The sequence below is a fragment of the Momordica charantia genome (assembly GCF_013281855.1).
Source record: "Momordica charantia cultivar OHB3-1 chromosome 1 unlocalized genomic scaffold, Mcharantia_2.0 BLBB01000001.1, whole genome shotgun sequence".
NCBI classification, from domain to species: Eukaryota; Viridiplantae; Streptophyta; class Magnoliopsida; order Cucurbitales; family Cucurbitaceae; genus Momordica; species Momordica charantia.
In genome coordinates this window covers 18,609,391-18,633,269 of record NW_028275157.1, presented here as the reverse complement: position 1 = coordinate 18,633,269, position 23,879 = coordinate 18,609,391, and the positions used below count along the sequence as shown (strand labels likewise).

The following is a 23,879-nucleotide window of genomic DNA, read 5'->3' as shown; positions in this document are numbered from 1 at the left end:
AAAATATCATGAATTAAGAAAGTTTCATAAATAATGAATGTGCACAATTAGTGACCTTCAGGGTTGATTTCAACTTTTACCAAGTTTTATAAATAATGAATATACACCATGACCTTCAAAGTTGATTTCAACATTTACTCCATAGAGTTGGTTAAAATTCTACAAATAAAAAGTTTCATATGAACTTGTGTTAAAGAAAGGTTTAAAAAATTCTAGTAACTATATATATTTTTTCTCTCGAGAAACTATGTAAAATTTTAGACAAATTTTAAAATAAACAAACCAAAAGTTCTAAAAATTTGACTAAGATTTATTTATAAAAAGAAAACTTTTTTTTTATTATTTCTGCTATTTTTATTATAAAATATACCACATTATATTTATGTTAAATTAGCTAAAATTAAAACTCTAGACTAAAATTTTGAGAATTCAATGGTACGATTTTTAAATTTAAGTAGTCGAGATATTGTTTACATCTTAATGACCAAACAAAATGATTAATCGGAGCATAAATTAACTAGTGACAAAAAGTTATGAGTTGGAGTGTCATTTTCCTATGTATTAGAGTAAAAAAACAACCCTTAATCATTAGGTTAAAATCATTTAAAAGAATATTGTAAAAAAAAAAAATCATTTAGAAGAATACATGTTTTCAGAAATCAAATTGATAAGTCGAATCAAATATTAGGCCGCCGTGTCGTTGTATATTTGGATCCGGAAGACGACGTGTCGACTACAAAGTCAGCTTTCGGTAACCTCGGCTGGATTTTGAATTGGCGTCAGAAGCGAAAGAAAAATTGAACATATTAGGAGCCCTAATTGCAGAGAAACGCCTGCTTCTGAGTTCGAAACTCGAAGAGACAGAGGAAGATGGGGAAGAAACAGCACAGTAAAGACCGTTTGTTCATTACGAAAACTGAATGGGCCACCGAATGGGGTGGTGCCAAACCTAAGGACTCTCAAACCCCTTTCAAACGACTTCCTTTCTATTGCTGCGCGTAATTCCTCTTTCCTTTGCAATCTCCACTTACTGCTCCTTCTTTTCCTTTACAGTATTGTTATTTACTTGTTGTCCATGCATCCCTTCTCAATTAACAGTTGCACTTTAATGGCAGGCTTACATTTACACCCTTCGAGGACCCTGTATGTACCGCCGATGGCAGCGTCTTCGAGATAATGTGAGTTTTCTAAGATTCAGAATAATTAGCTTTGTTAGTTTTCTTTTTGTGAAAATAATTTAATTGTTCTTCAATTCAATATTGGAACTCGGTTTCAGGAATATCATCCCTTATATCCGAAAGTATGGTAAAAATCCTGTTACTGGAGCTACCTTGAAGCAGGAGGATCTAATTCCACTCATTTTCCACAAAAATTCTGAAGGTTGGTATAGTTTTGAAACCTATCATTTTATTGCCTTGAAATCCTAGTCCCTTTTTTTATCGTATGATTGAAGAATGTTCCTGGTTGTCATTACGGTAGCATGGTTGTCAAAATAATTCTTTGTTTTGGCTCTGGTACAGGTTTTGCCATTGTGATTAGAGTTGAATAATGTGTTTTAAAGATTCATACTAGTGTGACTCAGAGTTAAATGATGTGTTTTGAAGTTTAATGTCTGTGATTCAGAGTTGCTTCCGAAGGTCACTTTTGTTGTTGATAATCCTACCACATTCTTCACTTTGCTGTAGGCGAGTTCCAGTGCCCTGTACTAAACAAAGTTTTTACCGAGTTCACTCACATAGTTGCTATAAAGACCACTGGAAACGTCTTCTGCTATGAGGTTTGTCATGTGGTTGGTCCCATTCTTAGAGATATTTTCTTGCTTCTTGAAGTACTTGGAGCTTGACGCTTGATTTTCTTATTTTTCCATTTCATAGGCAATTAAAGAATTAAATGTCAAGACAAAAAACTGGAAGGAGCTTCTAACTGATGAACCGTTTAGTAGGGAAGATATTATAACCATTCAGGTATAAGAATTTCAGAGTTTTTCCATTTTCAACTGTTCTTAAACTTGATATTAAATTTCGTTTTTATGCACTTCCTCAAACTCCGTGGTGATTTGCAGAACCCTAGCGCCCTTGATAGTAAGGTCCTCCTGGATTTTGATCATGTGAAAAATAGCCTGAAAGTTGATGATGAAGGTGAGCTACAGATATTTTTCCTTTTTTCTTAGTCTCATCCTGCCTGTGATTAACCTGGCCCTTTTTATTAACTTTCATTCTCCCCAGAACTCCAGAAAATGAAATCAGATCCAGCATATAACATAAATGTGTCGGGAGACATCAAGCAGATGCTGGAGGAGCTTGGAACTGAGAAAGGAAGGCAAACTGCACTTCATGGGGGAGGTGGTGGCAAGGCACAGAAAGAAAGGGCGGCTGCACTTGCCGATATTTTAGCTGCTAGGTCACGCATCAAAGAGGATACCAAGGCAAATGCCAAAGGGGAGGAGAAACCTACTCAGGCATACAGTATTGTGGATGCTGCATCTGCTTCAGTACATGGAAGAAGTGCAGCTGCTGCGAAAGCTGCACCAACTGAAAAAACTGCTGCTCGAATTGCGATGCACATGGCGGGTGAGAGGGCACCGGTGAATGCAAAGATGGTTAGTGTTGATCACTATTTATGTTTAGATCCATCCCTTGGTATCCATAATCCATTATACGCTGTTTCAATGAAAATTTCTAACTAAAAATATGATTAAATCGGAATTCAGCTATCTGCATTGAAGAGAAGGCAGTTTTATAATTATTTTTGGCATGTCAATGATAATATTAACATAAGTTGGTATTGCAGGTAAAGAGTCGTTACACTACTGGTGCTGCATCCCGATCCTTCACGTCTACATCTTATGATCCTGTTACAAAGAATGAACATGAATATATCAAGGTTGAGAAAAATCCAAAGAAGAAAGGCTATGTACAGTTGCATACAACACATGGAGATTTGAATATTGAATTGCATTGTGATATTACTCCAAGGACGTGTGAGAATTTCATTACACTTTGTGAAACTGGCTACTACAATGGAGTTGCTTTTCACAGAAATATAAGGTATAGTGATACATTAGACTGCAGTTTAATAATTATAATCTGAACTTTTTGGCATATTTACATGTTGGAGATGTGATAATGTAGGAATTTTATGATTCAAGGTGGTGATCCTACTGGTACTGGGAGAGGAGGCGAATCTATATGGGGAAAGCCCTTCAAAGATGAACTTAACTCCAAGTTTCTTCATTCTGGAAGGGGTGTTGTCAGTATGGCAAATAGTGGCCCCCACACTAATGGCTCCCAGTTCTTTATTCTCTATAAATCTGCCAACCACTTAAACTTTAAGCATACAGTATTTGGTGGCGTTGTTGGTGGTTTGACTACTTTGGCAGCGATGGAAAAGGTTCCTGTTGATGACAATGATCGGCCTCTGGTAAGTTCTTTATTGTCTTGGTAATTTGTTTTGGATAAGTTTTATCTAGGTAATTTTAAACCTGTCATTTTTAGTGGTTAACATGATTTTCCAGTGCGTCTCTGTCGTAGAATGTGTTTATAATCCTTTTTCTACTTTTACTTTGGCAATACTAAGGATCCTCCAATTAAAGTTCAATTAAGTCTGTTGTGTGTGTATGTGAGCAATTGAGCATGTTAGTGTATACATGGGTATCTTTTGAATGCTAGCCAAACATTAATTCGTTACTTTCCGAGACATTACTCAAACATTTATCTCCCTAGATATTCCATACTTACTTCCAACTGTGATTAACCTAACACATCTCATCTTACTTGTGCAGGAGGAGATCAAGATAACAAGTGTCACAGTATTTGTCAATCCATACTCAGAACCCGATGAAGAAGAGGAAAAGCAGAAGGACGAGAAGAATGTTGAAGATGAAGAAAATGTTCGTCTCCACAATGCATGACCTTTTTTCGGAGTATAGTATTTCCATCATTATTTTAAAAATTCTTTTGATAGGCTCAGATGAGTATCTTCGCATTCATTTCAGGACAAGGTTGGATCATGGTATAGTAACCCAGGCACCGGAGTAGCTGGAGATGGAGCTGGCGGTGGTGGTGTAGGGAAATATTTGAAAGCAAGGAATCAAGTCAAATCCCCTGCAGTTGATGCTAGTCTAAGAGAAACAACCTCAACCAAGAAAAGGACAGCCGCCGGAGAATTCAAAGACTTCTCTTCGTGGTAAGAGTTCCATATACCCCAATTTAGAAGAGGGCATAGGTTTTACAGCTGGCCCCGAGTTACTGTTAAAAGTTTACAAGTTATTGAAAAAGGGGGCGTGTAAAAAAAAGGGTGCATGTGACCTATTGAATGTTGGAATGCATTACTGACGACGAAAGTTCATTTCACAAACTCTTGAGTTGTAGATTATGCCCAAGAACACCCCCCCCAAAACCCAAGGAGAGGGAGAGGGAGAGAGAGAGAGAGAGAGAGAGAGAGAGAGAGAAAAGAGGGGGGGGGGGGGGGTGAAGTGAAATTCAGATATGAATCCTCTTTATCCGACAATGTGCTGTAAAAAAACAATTGCCAGATGTAAGAACTGGTCTTCTTCTGGTATAATTTAGTTGTCAAAGCTGTGTCTAGGGGCCTGGAAGTATAGAGGGAACTGCCAAAGAATAGTGTGTGTTCTGAGTTATTGAAAGAGGAGTACCTAAAGCTTCTCCAACTAGTCATGTTTGGATGGATACTGAATTTCTAAATAAAGTTCTATTTTAACCCTACCCAACACTGCTCAAATGATCTTGTTCACAACTTGCTGTTGTTTCCGTAGAACCTTAATTTTTGGTCCTTTTTTGTCTCTGATTACTCTAAAGCCTCAGTCTAATTCCATTTATTTTGCTCTTTTAATTATGGTGGGGAGCAATTGTCAGGTAATAAAAAGAATGTTAAAAGAAGATTGATTTTTGTTACTTTTGACTTTGATTTGCGTTGTTGTGATGTGTTAATATAAATTGTACTTGAATTTGTAATTAAAGAAGTAAAATTAAAGGTTAGGGTAAAATAGCTTTTCATTAAGGTCCAAAGTTGCGGCAGGTATCGCGGTATCGCATGTAATTGCAAATATTATAAAATTGGGGAAATGAAAACTGGAAAGTAACATAACGTTATGATGACGTTAGATATGTGCAATAATGTAATTCTAAACCATTTTTTATAGTTTGGAAATTTTTTATTTTTTACAAGTTATATCAGTTCTCATTCTAAACTTTCTATTTCTTGAATTCTAAACTGAGATAGTTACAATTTTTACTAATTCACCTGCTAATTTTAACAATAAATAATCTAAAAATTTTCTAAAAATTCATTAAACTAAGTATTTGTACAAAATTAAGTTTAATTACTGCACAAAGTTGATCATTAAAAATAAAAATGGCAATAAACGGATAACATAATATGGTCACTGATTTTAGGTTGTAACTCGATCATGAGCAAATTTGTTGATTATAAAATATACATTTACACGTAGTTGTGAATATTTTTTTCAACAATTCTTCCAATCAAAACTTATCCATAAGGAAATTGTAATATTTTTTTAAAGTTTAAAGTAAATAATGTAATATTTATCCAAAATTAAAGTGTAATTTGAATTTGAAAGTTGGAGGTAAAAATTGATACACCTTATTAGGTTGATGGTTAATTGATCTTTTTCTCTTTATATTTTTATTTAATTGTTTATTAAGTCACTGTCAAGATGTTAGTTCACCAAATAGACTAAGCAAATGCCTAATTAACTAATGGTAGCAATTAATTAATAGTCAAATATTGACCGATCAATAATTAATTTTTAATTTAATAATTTTTCAATTTATTTATGTTATCAGTTGTTATTATTAGGGGTGAGAATCAGAATAGATTTGTTTATGGGATCGGTTCAATTAGTTCAATTCTTGTTGAACAATGAAATTTTTAAGGTTAAAAATTAAAATTTTAGAACCCAGCGCGCATAGTTTAACGAGTTAAAACACTCGTCTCCTACCGAAACATAATTTTGTAGGATTGTAGCTACTCAATTTTAAAATTGTCTAAAAAATCTTTAGATTTTCAATTACAATCAAATAAATCTCAAGTTTAAAAAGGTCTTTAACTTTCAATTTCATATCAATAGGTCCTGACCTTTTTCACCATTTTTTATAAAATGACACTTCATTTGCACCTTAGGGTGTCGGCGCAGTAGCAAGAGAGTTGAGTATAACATCCAAGATTCAAGTTTAAACCCTCTTGTGTCTAGAAGTCGAAAAAGAAAAATGAGACTTTAGAAGTTTAGTTTGATTAATTTTTCAAAAACTTCTGCCCTGAGTTATTATACTTGTTGGGGATTATTGTTTTATGACTAAAACATATTATTTTTAATTGAAATAATGGTTAATGCAGGATTATTTCCATAGACAATCAATAGTCCTTAATCAAATTTCAACCATTAATGGACTATTGATAATTAAATTAAAATAGGAAAGATCATTTCCAAAGCTTTACGTTCTTACTAAAGTCAGCTACATTCTTACCAAAGGTCAAATTTGTATCATTCACTTGTGTGATACTCAGAAGAGAAAAAGATTCAATTAAATCATGAAAGTTGTCTACTCCTAGAAAAAGACAAATTAGCCTTGGTTATTTTTCCTTTAATTCATTCACAAGAGTAGTCAATTTTTAAGACACGTCAATTTATTATTTCTTTATAAACAATGGACTTTAGTTAATAATTTCGAGTGTACAATAACTTTAACCTTTACCAAGCAGTGGAAAAAAAAAAAAACTTTACCCAGCAGTTTTAGATCTTAGAACACTTAGTCCAATATCTTGATTAAAAATATTTGATAGGTTAGAATTTTCTTTCATCAAAAATATAATTAAAAAAGATGGAATAATTGACATATATATTCAATTAAGAAACTCTGAATTTGATCCGCACACCACCCATATATTGTACTCACCCTAAACTTCACGAGTAACGTATATCAACATGAATTTAATACAGTGGTAATTAACAATTATTTTTTTGTCAAAATGAAGGGTCATCCTTTTTAATCTCCCACCTCACATTTTATATACTATTTTTTTTAATGAGATCAAATCATTTATACACTGACACATCACTTTGACTAACTTTTGTTAAATTTAGAAATTTAAGCGAGTATGTGAGATCCCACGTGGCTAAATTAACAAGAAAAAAGAAAAGAAAAAGATGAATGGCCGGCCAATATAATTGTCGCGTCCATATATCAACTATTTCTTCTTGACTTAATTCTTTCAAAAATATCAATTAACATAATAGAATTATCTAATTAAAGATTTTATTAGAATTATATGGAAGCTAACAGAATTGGACTTCTTTGCCAACAAAGAAATAAATAAATAACAGGATTGGACTTGATCCAATTAAGAAAGACAATATAGCTCAAATAAATAAATAATAAAAATAAAATAAAGATTGTAATGTTCCAAACACGATTAAGACAAAGTCTCCATCATGAGCGATGCAGTGAGATTTGTTCATTGTGGTTTAATTACTTAATTTACAATTAATGTTTTGGGTCACATCCAATCCATAAGAATTCTTAATTAATTTCAATAAGTTGTTAACTTATTATTATTTTTTAATGTTACAGTTAAAGAGGTATCGTCAGCATGAGAGTCATCAATTTGCTTAACTAATACAATTGCCGAGAAGTCCCATTTCTTTATTTTAGAATTTGAAAATAAAACTATCAGCATTTGTTTTTTTAATAATTTTGACTAAGATTTTACAGTGCTTTAAAAAGCGAAATATGATGCTTAATTGGGAACCCTTTTTTTTTGACATATTTCTCACATATATTAACTTTAAAATTTTAACCTACTCCTAATAATGATAATTCATGCTTTATTGATTTTATTAAAATTAAAACAATATTCATGTTCTAAATACAGACTAGCCATGTTAAATTAAAAATATTCTTAAAATCATAATCAAATTTTAAAAATGAAAATTTAATTTAAAAAAAAACTTATATTTTGTTGTTCAAATGACAGCCAAATTTTCAAAATAACTTTTAAAACAAAACATAAAATCGCAATGAAAATCATGTCCTTATAATATAAAAACATGCATGTGTCACACATACACAAGTAAAAAGTTTGTAGTGGAACATAAAAGTTGTTAGTAGGGCACTTATTATCAAACAAATGGTAATTAAAAATCTTTCTAAGAAGTGTGGGGATAAAATTCAACAGATATGTGAAAAGGGAATAATAGCATAAGAAGAATGAAGTGGACAATGAGTAATGAGTAATGACAACGAAGGTGCTTTTGTGTGCGTGTGAGTATAAGATGGGGCTTCTCTCAGCAATGATGATCTGCTAGAAAAAAAAATTACACATTTTCTAAAAACGAAGGACAACAGACACCAAAAATGGAGTTGACCTAATCATTCATACAGAGAATGAAAGAATGTGAAAATCCTAATACATTCTCGTCTACATTTTCCGCCACCACCCACTGAGACTGAATCATGAATCAGTCACCGCAACTTGTAAGTATATATATTCCTCTAGCTAGAATAGAAATGGGGATCATCTCAATATAAAAAGGGAAAATGTGGGCAATTAAAGTTTCTAGGTAAATGGGGGGGATTGGGAACTGGAAGCTGGGGTTAGGGCAAGAGGATGAGCCAAAAAGGGGATAAGATATTGGGAGGGGAAGAGAAAGAAGGAAGAACCATGGTTGGGGCTATTTGGAGAAAGGGCCTAGGGGGGGCAACAGATTTAGTATAGTGGGTTATAAACAAGAGTGGCAATATTAAAATGGAAGAGAGAGGGGGAATAAAGGTGGAAAAGCATGCCCTAGAAATTGGGGAAGGGGATGTATTGGTAATAGAGAGTACATCATTATTTATACGACATTGTCATATGTATGGGTTTATGAAAATAGTATAAAGAAGGGGAAAAGTGAAGGAGAATTTTGGCAGAGTTTGGAGACGGATTAGGAGGCAGAGAAATGTGAGTGGCTTTGTATGTGATGGTGTGGCCTGTGGGCTGTGGGTGGGTTTGATGATGGTGATGCACGCCGGCAGCTTTTCTTTTACCTCTCTCTCTCTCTCTCTCTCTCTCTCTCTCTTTCTTTCTTCTACCCAAAATCCAATTGGCACGCCTGCCTCCACTCACTCAATATAAACTCTCTCTCTCTCTCTCTCAAAAAGGATGAAAAGCTAATCCACTAACACCATTAATGATCTAGACGTGGTTAACTTTTTCTCACACTTTATCATCTTTTTGTCAGACCAGAATTCTATTTTCTAAACCACTCCATCTCCATCTCCATCTCCCCCTTCTCTACTTTTTACGCTACACAATGAGAATCCCAGCATGGCATGGTCAATATTAGATGTGGGATTACCCCATAAAAAGAATGAGCTATATGGCTTATACACACAAAACTGAAGAGTGAAGACCTCCCCCATTTCCCACTTTTCATTTTTTTTTTCATATTTCGATCATCGATTGCACCAAAAAGGCTTTAAAATAAAAACCCAAGACTTCCAATATCTCCCGCGCCCCGGTCCCCATCTCCTGATGATCTATCTATCTATCTGTGTGATATTATTTTAGAGATTAACCCACCTAAATTCCCAGTCTGAAACACACGTCCTCACTTTCCGTCCTGAATTTTCTCTGTTAAAAACGCATACGCACACACCGCCCCCCATAACAACTTGTTGTTTGTATGTCCAAAAACTAAAGAGATTCCGAGTTTTTTGATGTGGGTCTTAAATGGATACCTTGTTTCGGCTTGTCAATCTCCAACCTGAACAATCTTACAACTCCAGCAGAACCAATTCTAGCAGCTCTAGATCTTCCAGACAAAACCAATACCACTACCACCAACAGGAACACGAAGACGAAGAATGCTACAACCTTCTCATGGATGAGGAAGATTTCTCATCGTCTAGTAATTCTAGACAATACTACAATCCCTACCAGACCCACCATGCTTCCACCGCCACCGCCACCGCTACCGCCTCCACAACCCCCACCGCCACCACCCCCACGCCGATCGATCAATTCTCATTCTCCCCCTCCCCGGACTTCAACTTCGAATTTTCCGGCCGGTGGGCCCCAGATGTTCTCCTAGAAACCGCCCGCGCTATTTCTGACAGGAACAGTGGCCGCGTCCAGCAACTTATGTGGATGCTAAACGAGCTTAGCTCCCCCTACGGAGATACGGATCAAAAGCTCGCTGCCTATTTCCTGCAGGCCTTGTTTAGCCGTATGACAGATTCCGGCGAGCGTAATTACCGCGCTCTGGCCTCCGCGTCGGAGAAAACCTGCTCATTCGAATCAACTAGGAAAATGATGCTCAAGTTTCAGGAGGTTAGCCCCTGGACCACATTTGGCCATGTCTCTTGCAATGGCGCATTAATTGAGGCTTTGGAAGGTGAATCGAAGCTACACATAATCGACATCAGCAACACATATTGCACTCAGTGGCCTACTTTGTTAGAAGCACTCGCGACTCGTACCGACGACACGCCGCACCTCCGCCTCACCACCGTCGTGGTGACCACCAAGCCCGGCGGAGGAAACGGAGTCGCCGCATCTCAAAAGGTAATGAAGGAAATAGGCACAAGAATGGAAAAGTTCGCTAGGCTTATGGGCGTACCTTTCAAATTCAATGCGCTGTACCATTCCGGCGATCTTTCGGAATTGGACTTCGCCAAATTAGACATCAAAGAAGACGAGGCGCTGGCCGTCAACTGCGTTGGAGCGCTGCGTTCCGTGGCGGCGATTAATAACCGCCGAGATTTCTTGATTTCGTCTTTCCGCAGCTTACGCCCGCGGATAATCACGGTGATAGAAGAGGAAGCCGATCTCGACGTAGGCGTGGATGGCCTTGAATTTCTGAGAGGCTTCCAAGAATGTTTGCGGTGGTTTAGGGTTTACTTCGAGACATTGGACGAGAGTTTCTCGAGGACGAGCAACGAGCGGTTGATGCTCGAGCGGGCGGCCGGTAGGGCAATCGTGGACCTGGTGGCTTGCTCGGCGGCGGAGTCTGTGGAGAGGCGGGAATCGGCGGCGCGTTGGGCTCAGCGGCTGCATGGAAACGGATTCAGTCCGGTGACGTTCAGCGACGAAGTAAGCGACGACGTAAGGGCGCTTTTGAGGAGGTACAAGGAAGGGTGGGCGATGACACAGAGCTCGGACGTCGCCGGAATATTCTTGACGTGGAAAGACCAGCCGGTGGTGTGGGCCAGTGCATGGAGACCTTGACCAGTCGGATCATATGGAAATTGTTCCGCTCCCATGCCTTTTTGCACGTGCCTCAGGGATGGAGCACTTTCTCGGCAAGGCCGTGTTTGGAAACAAAAAAGAGAGCGAACAAAAATTAAATTATCTAATTTGAGTGATTTTAATAGAAGTGAGGTACATTTAATTTCTTGATTTGTCATTATTTTACCATTTTTATGAACTTCTTTTTCTTTCTCGATTACCCATTCAGTTATACAAGAATCTTCATATATATCTGCAATGCATCATATATAACTAGTAAGATTTAAGAAAACAACTTTTAGGTAAAATAATCATTATAAGTGCTTAACTTTTTAAAATATGTAAAGGTAAATGATGAAAGTAAAATTTTTTATGAATACTTTGGTAGGAGGGAAAACAAAAACTTCAAGAAATCGATAATGTTTCGTATCTTGTCTACTACACAACAATTGAATCACCATGTTTTAAATTCAGTCTTCTTTTTCTTTTTACAAATATTTTATCCAATAATTCTATAAATGATGTGAAAAATGACAAGATAAGAATATTATGAACCTATTCCCATTATTATTCAACTCCAAAACTTAGGCAACTAACTTTTGAAACGTTTTCAATTGCCTCCAAATTAAAACGCCCAACATTTATCCATGTGCGTGTATAATGAAGAAGACTTGTACTAATATTCTCAATTTCTTAATTCCATGGTTGAGCTATGTCTTGAAAGTTGAAATGTCCCATAATGGTTTCTCATGAACATAAATTCTAACCACAAATAAATCACAGTTTTATAGTACTCTCAAAAGTGCAAAATTCTTGGAGTACATAGGAAATGGACCACTTTTTTAGAGTGAATATTAAAACAAAAAAGATCCCCATAATCGTCACAATAGGAATAGGAGAGGAGCGAGGTCAAATTTTACAAGTGGAGTTGGTGGAGGGGATATGAGGAAGCTAAGCAAAATGGTATTAATATTAAGAAAGAAAGCAAATGAAATGATATTAACAAATGGAAAAGTTAAAGATTAAACAATAGAAAGTTAGGAAAGAAGGCATGGGGAATGGAACTTTGAGGTTGAGGAGGCACTGGAATCGTATTAGGACGGCCGCTGAGTTGAGTTGTCTGTGGAGGAATCTCCTCCAAAGGTGTTCGCCCATTAGTGGCACAAATGGGTTGTAGTGGCCCTCACGCTGTCTTTCATATGCCCTCAACCCTCACTCCCCTCTCTATATATATTACCTTTTGAAAAGTCTAGGATCTTTCATATGCGAGGAAGGGAGGAGGCTGTTCTTTATTTAACCCATCAGTTTTCTTGCTTTAAATCATGGCCCCCACTAATGCAAAAATAGAAGAAAAAAAAGAGAGCTCTTTCCCAGTGATGCCACTTTTATTTTGGCCCACCGAAGCGTATTGTGTGTGCATAAAGATAAAGCTATACGTTTATAGTTTATAGTTTATACCTGTGCTCATTTGAACTAGCCGTGTATGAAGGGCGAGAGAGCGTGAGAATGAGATGCATCGTTTCCATACAATTACCTGCCAGAAAACTACAGCCTAACTTTATTTCAATGTCACGAATTCTGGTCTAAAATCTCATCGTTGACACTTCTATTCTAGTCTTTCGCATTTGCATCCGCACCTTTTCCTCCAACACATTCCATAAAAGATGCTGGGGGCTGGTCCATGTCGTAGCCTTAAAGCTGCGGTTTCCTTTTCAGTTTTCACTTCATGGGACCGAACCAATAATCTTCCCAGCACGAAATTGAAACTGCCTCTCATTTTTTCCTTTCCCACTTTTTGTTATGAACTGTGGAATACCCCCCCACCCACTTGAATTACTCTGGCGCCTGTCAAAGAGCACGAGTCTGCTCATGGGCTGTGCAGGCCATGCTTCCTTTTCGGTCCCAATATCCCCCACTTCTATCTAATTAATCAGTTTATCCCTTGGGAGCCTATTGATTTAGCCACTCTCAGCTTCACCATTAAAGGGCTATACATCTTACAAGGAGAACTAAATGATAGAAATAACATTTGGTACTGTAACATAAGGTTTTTAACTACTCATCCATCATTGAAAGCTTACCAGTTTCGAAAATGTGGTACAACCATACAGGCTCGAGCAAAGCCTTTGCTCGATCTAATTGATGCCTTCCATCTTCGTTACATTGTTCTATTTCTCTCTCTATCTGAGGGTAGCAACGTTGCAAAGTAGTCAACATCATATCGCCCCAGTCTCTGTTGTCAGCACAATACAGGCTTTGGCACACAAACTGTAGAAGTCCCAGTACCAGCCCAAAATCCTTTCTTTCCAACCCAACTTCTGAGCCCATCATAAAAACCACTCCAACTGCATCCAGGATGTGGTGATCTCGTTTCAAAAATGTGACAATCATCCTAATGAATTTGTTAAATATAGGAAAATCATGTCGATCAGAAAATCTGTCATCGTCATCCTCCTCGGTAGAATCTTCAGTCATGCCTGAAAGTTCAATCTTTGCAACCGTTGATAGCCATGAGGGAAAATAGAGTTTGGTCTGATCAAATAAGTCGACGTGTGCCTCTTTGCCTTCAACTTGTCTCATTATGCTACCAGCTCTTAATGCCAGAATCAGATCAGGAAGCCAAGGCTTTGCTGCTGCAACAAGACGAGCTGCATAACCAGGCCCCAAGTGCAGTTCAGTTGAGGCAATCAAATCAAGCAAATTATTGGCAAGATATGAAAGTTGTTGCGTCAACATTGAGGAATCTTGGACATGTCTTTGTATTTGATTTAGTAACTTTCCAGCATAGCTCAAAGAGCTCTTTAGACAAAGGATAATTTCTTTCATTTCCTCAAACTGAATATCCTTGTAACCTTCTTGGCCTAAAATCCAAATAATGTACTGCATATACTTTGTCGTGAACTTCAAGCACAATTCGTACTTCTGTGAAAGAAATCCCATTGAAATAGCATCAACAATGAACTTGAGAACTGCTGTAAGGATGGTCCCCTGCTTCACCGTCTTTTTTGAAACATCGACGCATCCTACATGAGTAACTACAAAATGTCAAAAACAAATTCTGTCGTTCGTGTTTATAATAATAGTATATATGTTATATAGCAAGGAACAAAATCCAAGATTTTGCTTCCAACCTGAATCCAAAAACAGTTAGATGCATGGTTCATTTTCATTCTTTTCACCATCTAACTTGAAACTATAATCTGACTTGACTTCAAGAATTGGAAAACTTATAAGATCTTAATCCTTTGATTTTATCCCTATGATTACTAAAGGAACCAACGATGGTTGAAAATCCAGGTTAAAAAATGATCAGTCATCAAAGGAGTTGAAAATCATAATGAGATCACCAGGATTGATACAGATCATATTAACTGTATAAAAGTAAATTATGAAGGATCAGGGCATCTCGTTTTATCAACTCGATGCACACCGAACTGAATATTTAGGACATTGTTTTAATTTGAAGTATTAGTTGAGTAAATCCTACACTCTCAAGAGCCGAATTTAATAGAGAATTGCTTACCTCCCTCCAGAGGGTGAGAATGATCTATCCCAGATTCCTTATGTTTTTGTTCCACCTGTTCAGCCAATTTTCTGTTACCTCGTGTAAGTTCTACGTCAGGTTTTCTAATGTCCTCTGACACATAAAGTTTCTCTATGCATTTAAGCAAGTGATCCAGTGTCTCCTCCAGTAAGGCCTACAGAATAAAGATAAGAATTGAGAGTCCATTAGTAAGAAATATACCATAAAGCTAAAAAGTGGATAAGACAGTTCGATTCAAATGCCTCCCGACCATAGAAACCTAGTGCATATTCATGTACGATCATTTCACCAACTTCAAACAGGTTTCCATTAGCAAGTAAAGTTGCAACTATTGTAACAGCTCGGTCAAAAAGAAACTTTGCACCAACACTTTCATCAAAAATTATAAACGTTATATTTCACTATAATAAAATCTAAGTTGTGAAATTTGCTTGCTTATTTCAACAAACAGGAATCATTTGAAAATATAAACACTACTTTTTGAGAAATTAATTGGGCAGTTAAGCGATTTAAGGTTGGAAGCTAAAGAGATCTGGATTGGAATATATATTAAAGAAACAAGAAGGACACCAGATACAGTTACATCCTATCCAAGGGAGAAAAGGGGCTGCTTAAATATATTTTACCAGAATAACACAATTTTATTCACTAACATTAAATAAATACTTGCCTCTGAACTCGAAGAATCTGTCGCAATTTTGTTCTTGGCTCCACTAGTACTCATAATACTTTGACTGCCATTCTGAAGAGTCATGTGTAAAGCAAGAGATGCATATGCCAGAACAGGAGATACATCCATAAATTCATAATCTACGCACTGCACAATACATACTTCGCAGATAACCTTTAAAGTAAGAAATATTGTCTCTATAGTCTGGGAACTCAATAAACCACTCTTCATTTCTTCGTCTAAAAGCAAATCTTTTACTTGCCACGCCATTCCTACTGCAATCAAGTAATCGTCTTCAAAGCTCAGATGTTTTTTTCCACCAAAATGTTTCAATCTAGACAGTATTTTTCCTGATAATTTGCATTTCTTTCTCTTTGCAGGGGAAACACCAAGGTTCGGTGTACCAAACTTAATGTGGCAACGATAAGCAGATTTCTGTAGTATCAATGCCATGGCTTCAAACATGACATCCAGTTCATCACAAGACAAGAAAAACTTATGGCCAGACCTCACTTCTGCTTGCTTTTCTAAGTTTTCCGATAAGCCACGACAGTTAATAATTAATCGCATGCCCTCCTCAAGAAGATCCGTAAAACCATTAGGAGAAAACAAGGAAACAATGTTGAATATAGAAGATCGTGCATGCCCAGATTGTGCTACAGAGAGCAAGCTCTTTAATTGTTCACCGATGAACAAATCTTTGAGATTGTTCTTGTAACATGGCTCACTCAAAATGCTGCTGCAGAGGTATTCAGCCGAAAGTAGTAAGCCATCGATGTAATTTGTATCCAGCTTGGCAGAGGACAAAACCAAATTTATTATTACTCGGACAAGTTCCATAATTGACTTAAGAGATGCCCCTTCTGATACAGAAAATTGGCAAAATCTTGCTCCAGCCATGGGAGATCTCTTTATAAGTGTAATGCAGCGACTGCAGGCCTCTTCAACTGATACTTTGGTAGGAAAATACGATGGCATCAGCAATCTAGTAATTTTCTGACTAATAATGTGTTGATCATTTGCAAGTACCTCTAACAGTAAATCTAAACTGACCACCTGCAGAAACGTTCAGGAATACATTATGGACAAAAACATGCCTTTGCAGCATTTATACAAAAAAATTTAGTTATAGGATTCACATACCTTATTAAACTGGAAATTGCGAACATCCCTGATAAGAAGAAGGAGATCTGCTAGAGCTACTCTTACCGAAAGAGCATTATCCAGCATTAAATGTCCCAACCTTGGTAGGACCACTTTCAAAACTTCATGAGATTGGGGGTTTCCAAACAAATAAATTATACCATTCAATGTTGAAAACCTAACCTCATTGGATGTATCATGGGACATTTCGTCAAAAATTTTGGTGATGATCTTTGTGATGGTTGATGAAGGGATTATTTCCCAAAATAAACAAAGGATGCGACAACAGCCTTCAACTGCTACAACTCTGACATCTTGACTATCGTCCATGAGAAGCTTCTCTATTAAAAAGAACTGTCTATCGAGCAATGTGTCTTTCCGCTCTTTTGTAGCATCTGGATTTTCGAGAGGAAATACATCTAAAAGTAGGTGTAATGCATTTTGACGGACATTTGAATTTGCAACCTGGAAAGAATTCAAAGGGACGATAAGAACACAATCACCTACTAACCAAAGCCAAAATACTTGCATCTATGACCAGAATCCTGAGTAAACAATACATAAACCATAAATAGAAGCTGGGAATCGGGATACATTAACTCATTCACAAGCAAGGTTATTCGCTCGTGAAAAGAAGATGAAAAGTGAATTACCAAGGAATGCAAAGAAAAAAATAAGGTTTTCAAGGTTGATAAATAACTTTCTGTCTCTTTCGAATTCGTCCCTTCAAGAACCATACGTTTAACATTTAAATTTCAAAGAAGACACTAAGGTTTTAATCCCATGCCCTGAGAAAGACATTGTATTAGATCATTAATAGATTAAAAAAGCTTAAGCAATTAAATTAGGACAATAAGAAATGAACTTCAAATCTCCTGCTATTAAGACCTGTTAAAACACTACCACAACAAAATTCTTGAAGTAAATTCAATTATTCGTTCGAAGGAAGTTAAGTTCAACAGTTCCATTTCTTAATTGTTCACTAAGAACAAGATGATTCTGCAGACTCACAAGAACGCACCAATTGCAGCTAGTCATACCAATTGAGCTGTAGAGCCGAGCCGACCAACATGTAAGATAAAAATGGGTTGCTAAAGAAAGAGAGAAATACCTGCAGCGATCGAAATATCAGAGGCTCAGTTATACGGAAAAGAAGCTTCTCAACACCATCTACAGTTCGCTGGTTTACAAACCCTCCCAAAACCCTTCTAATTGAAGCACCAAAGGCAGTTGTGCTCGAATGTATGGCACCTTCCACCAAACTCTGCAAAAATCCATTCTCGATTTCATCCCTTGTATCTCCTTCTGAATTCCGCCAAGCACGAAACAAGATGTCTCCGTACGCCTCCAACATGGATTTTCTCCCAAATGGAATTTGGGATCGAATAATTGCCAATGTTTCCTTCGACAGCTGCCGACTTAAGCCGAAAGCATACGCCACAAACCGACGACCATCCTCTGTTTTAAGATATATGGGTTCAATAACGCAACGAATAAGCAAAAGTTTCAAATCTTTGATACTCTCGTCCTCAAAATCAAACAAAGAAAAAGCCTCGCGAAGCATATAGACTTTGTGCACATCGACCTTTTTCTTTAGTGTCAATGATCTGGAGAGTAAGAAAGGGAGGGCCTGAGAGATCAGTGATTCTCGCCCCGGCAAGTCCTCCTTCCACCATTCCTCGCACAAATTTGCAATCTCCGATGACAGTACCGAACTCCACTCGAATATAATCAAATTATCGTGCAACTCCCGAGCACACGGAAGTAAATCGGTCAGAGAAAATGCTCTATTAGGATGCGAAATGCACAAGAGCACAAGGTACGAAAGAATTTCCAGCTCTACGAGAAGCTTCTCCTTTTGGAAGTTCAAATTGGATTCATTACCCTCTAAATCTTCGCATTCCCGAGTTTTGGAATGTCGCAGAGATCGCCGCAGACGTTTGGTTGGAGGAGACAGCGGGTACTTGGAGGGACTAGAGCTGCACTGTGGATCAGAGTTTGCGCAATTGGGGCCTAGAAGATTCCGAAAAGTTTCGATTGCGCGAGAAATAGAAAGTTGGAGGGTAAGAGGAATAGAAGAGGAGAGTTCTGAAGAAGACCTCACGCCATGAATTAGGGTTTTGAGAACGTGCTTTGACGACTTCAGGCTTAGTTTTATTGCAGAGGAGACGAATTCTTCCGCCGAGGATTCAAGAGAAGAACGCAGCCTCTTCTCCATAGGGAACAGATTTCTGGATTCACTGTCTGAATATCTCTTTTCTGCAATATCAGGAGTTCTTCCTTAGTCTTCAAACAGAATCGTCGGAAACTGAAACTGAAACTGAGGCCATAGCCGTTGCTTCCTTCCGTCCGGCAACAGAGTAGAACCGCTTTATTTTCTGTGCAGTGCTTCAGAATTTGATGGTGCGGCCGGAGAAGGCACAGCGAACCAAGGACCATCTCTTTTCGACTCTGATCTGCGGGTTCTTCCCAAACGTCACAGACGCGTAACTTTAGCACCATCAAAATCTAAATTGTTTTCGCGCCATTTTTTAAAGTAATAGGTCAGAAACGTGCCCAAAATAGACACACTCCCAAGGTCTGTGAATTTGGGCCGGCCCAGTATCAGCAAATAAATCTTTAAAAATAAAATTAAGGTTTTTCTTTTTAAAATTTTTCATTAAGGTACAATATATACATGTTTTTTTAGTACCACCGGTGGAGAAAAGATTCTAACCCATCACTTTTTTGGTCCGGGATAGATACTTTAACCAATTAAGTTGTTAGGGAGAATACAATTAAGGTCACATCTTAATTCCTATTCCTTTCTAATTTGTGTTTTAATCTAAAGACAATATTTTTAATAGAATCTAAAGAATATAGATAAATATGCTCATTTAATTTTTTTTTTATAGACATTCCTTATTTTCCTTTCCACAATTGTAATTGGTAAAGATTTGTATGAAGTCTTAACATTAAGATATTTATCAATAATAACATAACTCTATTTCTTTTTATAAACATATGTTCCTAATAAATTTACAAGCATATGTTAGATTTGCATAATTGATTGAACAACATTTGAATTATTAGGAAGATTCACAAATAAAGTAAATATGTGACCTTTCTTTTTACATAACTTTGGCTTGCTTAAAATTCAGTTCCATTAATAGTTAATAGAACCAAACTCAAACTGAACTGAAAATAAACACAAAGCCGAACCTAACCCATAAGATAAAAAATTTAATTGAATGAAAACCATTACATAAACAATTATCCACTATTTTTTCCCCCTTTTGAATTCCTGATATGAAAATTATATTTAACAAAAGTAATGAATGAATCAGTCCACTTCACTTGGGAGTGGAGATGGCATTGATGGAATGGAATCTTAAGACTTAAGTTAGGCTGTCTGAGTTTTGAGGATAATTAATTTCCTGTGGTGCTGCCTGTGGCTGTGGCTTTGCCTTGTTTTCATTCCCATGGGGAAAAAAACACTTCACTCTGTAGGCATCAAGTATTGTCAGTGATTGCATTACAAATCCAAAACTAAAACTAGAAGAGGGATGCTATGTGGAGCCTTCTGACACCATCATGTCAGAAAATCTCATTGGCTAACTTCTCCCACCATATCCCAACCAAAACAAATCTCCCCCCATCTCTTCATCATCATAATGTATGATCCAAAGGATGCATCAAAAGAAATATACACTCCTGCCCTTCCCCTACCTCCAAAAATGGCCAATACACCTTTTTTTTCTTCCTCTCCCTCTCTAATTCAGCTTCTCTACAACACGTCGTAGTCGACGAGTTGGACGGGACATTCTTGATATCCCTTTCATCAAAAACTAGTCGTCTTCGATAGAGATCAGAGAATGGAGCAGCGAAGCCATACTAAACTGAGAATGTGTTTCCACATATGAACTTGATAAAGTGTGTGGTGTGTCTTAGGTAAAGCTAATTTCAAGTCATTTATGTGATGAAGAGTAAGAAAGAATCTACTAGTGGATCAAAAATGTATTCCAACATTCTTATTAGTATTATGTATACACTTCCAAATGGCTCAAATGTTACACAGGAAAGCACAACTTTTTCAGCTCCAGTGTATTTGAAAGAGAAGGGGAAAGCATCCCAAGCCTCCCATCAAAAGCTAGGGTGGCAACAGATACTTAACTATCAAATTCTTGATCATGATGACAAAATTAATGGAAGGAATTGAAAACAAAAATAAATTAATATAATGAAAAGAGCAAGTGACAGCAACATGTGATCATGAAGACAAAAACATCAGCAATAAACCATAACCTCCAGTCTCCTTCAAGCATTCTCTTGCAATTTGATGGTTTTTCTTGCACTAGGTCAGCTTCAGCTTCTTCTTCTTCCTCTCCCTTTTGCAGGCTATAGCTATCCCTTCTCCTCATATATACCTCTCCCTTATTTCTATTTTCGTCTGTCACTGCTGGATCCTTTATTGGGTATAGAAAAAATGGAGCCCCAATCATTTGATCAACAAAATTTTATCTCTAGCAACGATGTTGAAGTGAAAAACATCCTAGAATCTGATTATTAATACCAAACTATGTTTTGCTAGGGCCGATGAATCTTCTTCTCGGGACAATCGGGATCGGAGTCCTCGAATGTGAGTCGTCTCTTACTCTTAGTACCAGAAGTGGAGGTAGCAGAACGATTGTCAACAATATTAGGAGTGGTTGTGCAGATTGATGACGATGGAGTACCAGTTAACTCTTCTTTCGCATTTTCTTTCTCTGTTTTTAGCATCAGATTATAGCAAAAGAAAATACGTTCCTGTTGCATTATTTCACAATAACAATAAGAAAAATAAGCAAACAAACAAGAGGGACATGCAAATCAAATCTGAATAATGTATTCAACGAACTATCTGAAAGTAGCAGAACTCACATATTCTAAAGACCCAAATGAAGCTATGGCTTTCAATTTAAGCTCCACTTGTTCTCTTGTCAAATGAGCATCAGATGAAGCTAATAGTGACGCTGCTGCTATGAGAGATGGTCTATGATCCACCAAGTTAATCTCTGTACCGTAACTCTCAGTTTAATGACCAGATTGATTGAATTTGCAAATGAAGAAGCAATCAAGCATGAAATGGGGGATCGGAAGGTACCTTTCACTGTGGACATTATGAATTTCGCAGCTTTTGAGAGCAATCCTTGTGGATTGGAGTCGACAAAGATCGTTCTTATTAAATACTGTAAATAGGAAAAGGGAGTAACTGAGCTCATTCTCCAATCCAAGGTATTAAGAACGTATAGCTCCATTCTTTGAATTGCCTTGCTTTCCATATCAAACCCCTCTACTTGAAGGCTCGATAGCTTTGGGGTTTTAGATTCCTCCATCTTAGCCGCCAGCGACAAACACCCCACAGCCAACAATCGGAAAATCCACGACCTCTTTTGCTGTTCGTCAATTACAGAGAAACAATTAATCAAACACCTGATCGGCAAACCCAACATTCAGATTGACGGATTAGATTGCTTACTAGGTTTCGGATTGATAAAACTCGATCGAAGTAGCCGATGGATAGATATGCGGTGTGGAATTGAAATCCAAAAAGTGCCCGGCTCTGAATCAGAAAGACACACACAAAACCAAACACTAAATCCCCCAAAAAAAAGAACACAACCCAAAAAAAAAAAGAGCAATCGATTAAAGGAGAAGTTGAATTAGAAAGAAGACGAACTTTGAGAATCCACTCAACAGCATCCAATCGGACACTCCTCAACCAGCTCCGGATTGCATCCGGGGAATCATTAAAGAGCAAAGGGGTTCCAGATTCAGCCGCAGTCTCTCTAGCAACTAAGATCTCAAAATACTCATCGTCGTCATCGGCAAGAAAAAAGGGGAGCGGATGGTCGGAAGGGGGGGTGGGCTCATCTGGGTCTTCGTCGGTCAAGAAAGAAACGTCTTCTTGGCACAAAAGACTGGAGAGAGAGAAAGAAGAAGCACGGTCAGTAGTAGTGTACCCCATATCTGGGCGCCGGGTTCTCTGTACATTCGAACAAGAAGAAAATTCTAAGAAAGCGGAATGTGGGTAATTTTTTGTAGAGCAGAGCTGAACTCCAAAATCCACAAAAAGCAGGTTTTGTGGGAAATTTGGGGAGAGACGAGGGAGAAACAAAGACGGGGGCGTGGGTGTGTGGGGAGTGAGTGAGGGGAAAAAGAGGGAAAGAGTGGACTTTGGCGAGTGGGGAGGCGGGCGAAAATAGCGGTTTCGTTGCCGCCAAAATAAGCGGATGAGATATAGAGTTGGGATCTTCAATTCCCTTTTTCTTTTGATCTTCTCTTCTCTTCTCTTCTCTATCAACAACTTTCATTCTTCGTTCATCTCTTCCCCTGGGAAAAATCTGTTATCTTCTTATTGTTAATACAGAACAACCTCTCTTTATCATTTTCTTCTCCTCTAAAAAGACTCAATTTTTACACCATTCTATGATAATTAAGTTACCTTTTTTCCCCTTTTTGCATTTTTTCGTATCGTATGAGTTTATAAACATGGCATGTGACTGGGTTTTTTGTTTTCTTTTTAAATATTAAAATAAGCTATACACCGTAGTGTAATGTACTATTTTTTATCCGACATTTTTAAACCAATGAGATATTTTTATCTTCTTGTTCTTCACTGCTCTCTTTTTCCTAAAGCCAAATTCAAACTCATGTTTTGTGTTGGTGGCCGAATCATTAAAAAGAAAAAAGATTTCACAAACAATTGACCAGCATCTGCAATAACTTTAGTGTTCTTTTAATAGCATGAAGGGACTCTAATTCCACCTGAATTACAAAGCCTATAATTGGAAATGGCTTCATTTTGAAGATGAACTTATATTTCGTTATTAATACATTGTTCTTCATATTGTGTTGTCTTTATAGAATTTCTAAGCTTGTAAATTTAATTGTTTGTTCATTAATTTTATTCGTAGTTTTGTGTTTTTCAAACTTAAATAAATACAAAATAATATTCACATTAAAAAACAAAGTGTTTTTGAAAATTGGATTAAATACAAAACCAGTCAAAGTAAAAATATGTAAAATGTAAAGTACAATCAAGTTTCACTTATTCACTAGATCTTCGAATCTTTAACTATTTATTTCCTTTTTAAATACTTAATGTGGTGCTTGCTTGCTTTTATTACGTATATTATGATGTTAATATATATCTTTGTCCAATAAAATAAAATAAATTATAGGTAACAATTGATGATCTTTGTTGACTTTGAATTCAAATTGAAATTTTGGAGTGTGAAATCTTAATGATAAGTA

The 23,879-nt window shown here is 37.0% G+C and overlaps 4 protein-coding genes across 5 annotated transcripts; 2 read left to right on the top strand and 2 right to left on the bottom strand.

Moving 5' to 3' along the window:
* The first annotated feature begins 718 nt into the window (after positions 1–718).
* Positions 719–4,724, top strand: PUB49 (plant U-box 49). The gene is made up of 11 exons (XM_022277595.2): positions 719–998; positions 1,116–1,178; positions 1,277–1,380; positions 1,686–1,777; positions 1,875–1,964; positions 2,063–2,138; positions 2,226–2,599; positions 2,791–3,047; positions 3,132–3,420; positions 3,782–3,889; positions 3,995–4,724. Exons 1-11 carry the CDS (start codon positions 871–873, stop codon positions 4,187–4,189), a joined length of 1,776 nt encoding a protein of 591 aa, XP_022133287.1. The 5' UTR covers positions 719–870; the 3' UTR covers positions 4,190–4,724.
* A 3,481-nt stretch (positions 4,725–8,205) lies between these two features.
* SHR (GRAS family transcription factor) lies at positions 8,206–11,467 on the top strand. Its single transcript, XM_088120801.1, has one exon. The coding sequence runs from the start codon at positions 9,751–9,753 to the stop codon at positions 11,245–11,247; it is 1,497 nt and encodes a 498-aa protein (XP_087976927.1). The 5' UTR covers positions 8,206–9,750; the 3' UTR covers positions 11,248–11,467.
* Positions 11,468–12,199: 732 nt separating this feature from the next.
* On the bottom strand, positions 12,200–19,102 carry HEB1 (ARM repeat superfamily protein). 2 transcript variants are annotated; one of them, XM_022277179.2, is made up of 6 exons: positions 18,190–18,423; positions 17,716–18,062; positions 16,605–17,069; positions 15,462–16,517; positions 14,771–14,945; positions 12,200–14,270 (listed from the first exon to the last, which is right to left on the bottom strand). In XM_022277179.2, exons 1-6 carry the CDS (start codon positions 18,278–18,280, stop codon positions 13,303–13,305), a joined length of 3,102 nt encoding a protein of 1,033 aa, XP_022132871.1. In that variant the 5' UTR covers positions 18,281–18,423; the 3' UTR covers positions 12,200–13,302. The 2 variants fall into 2 exon arrangements, with proteins under 2 accessions (XP_022132871.1, XP_022132870.1); XM_022277178.2 differs by having other exon boundaries at positions 17,716–19,102.
* Positions 19,103–20,588: 1,486 nt separating this feature from the next.
* LOC111005970 (cyclin-D5-1) lies at positions 20,589–22,995 on the bottom strand. The gene is made up of 5 exons (XM_022277692.2): positions 22,303–22,995; positions 22,102–22,185; positions 21,727–22,018; positions 21,504–21,637; positions 20,589–21,389 (listed from the first exon to the last, which is right to left on the bottom strand). The coding sequence occupies exons 1-5, from the start codon at positions 22,588–22,590 to the stop codon at positions 21,171–21,173; spliced, it is 1,017 nt and encodes a 338-aa protein (XP_022133384.1). The 5' UTR covers positions 22,591–22,995; the 3' UTR covers positions 20,589–21,170.
* Positions 22,996–23,879: the final 884 nt, after the last annotated feature.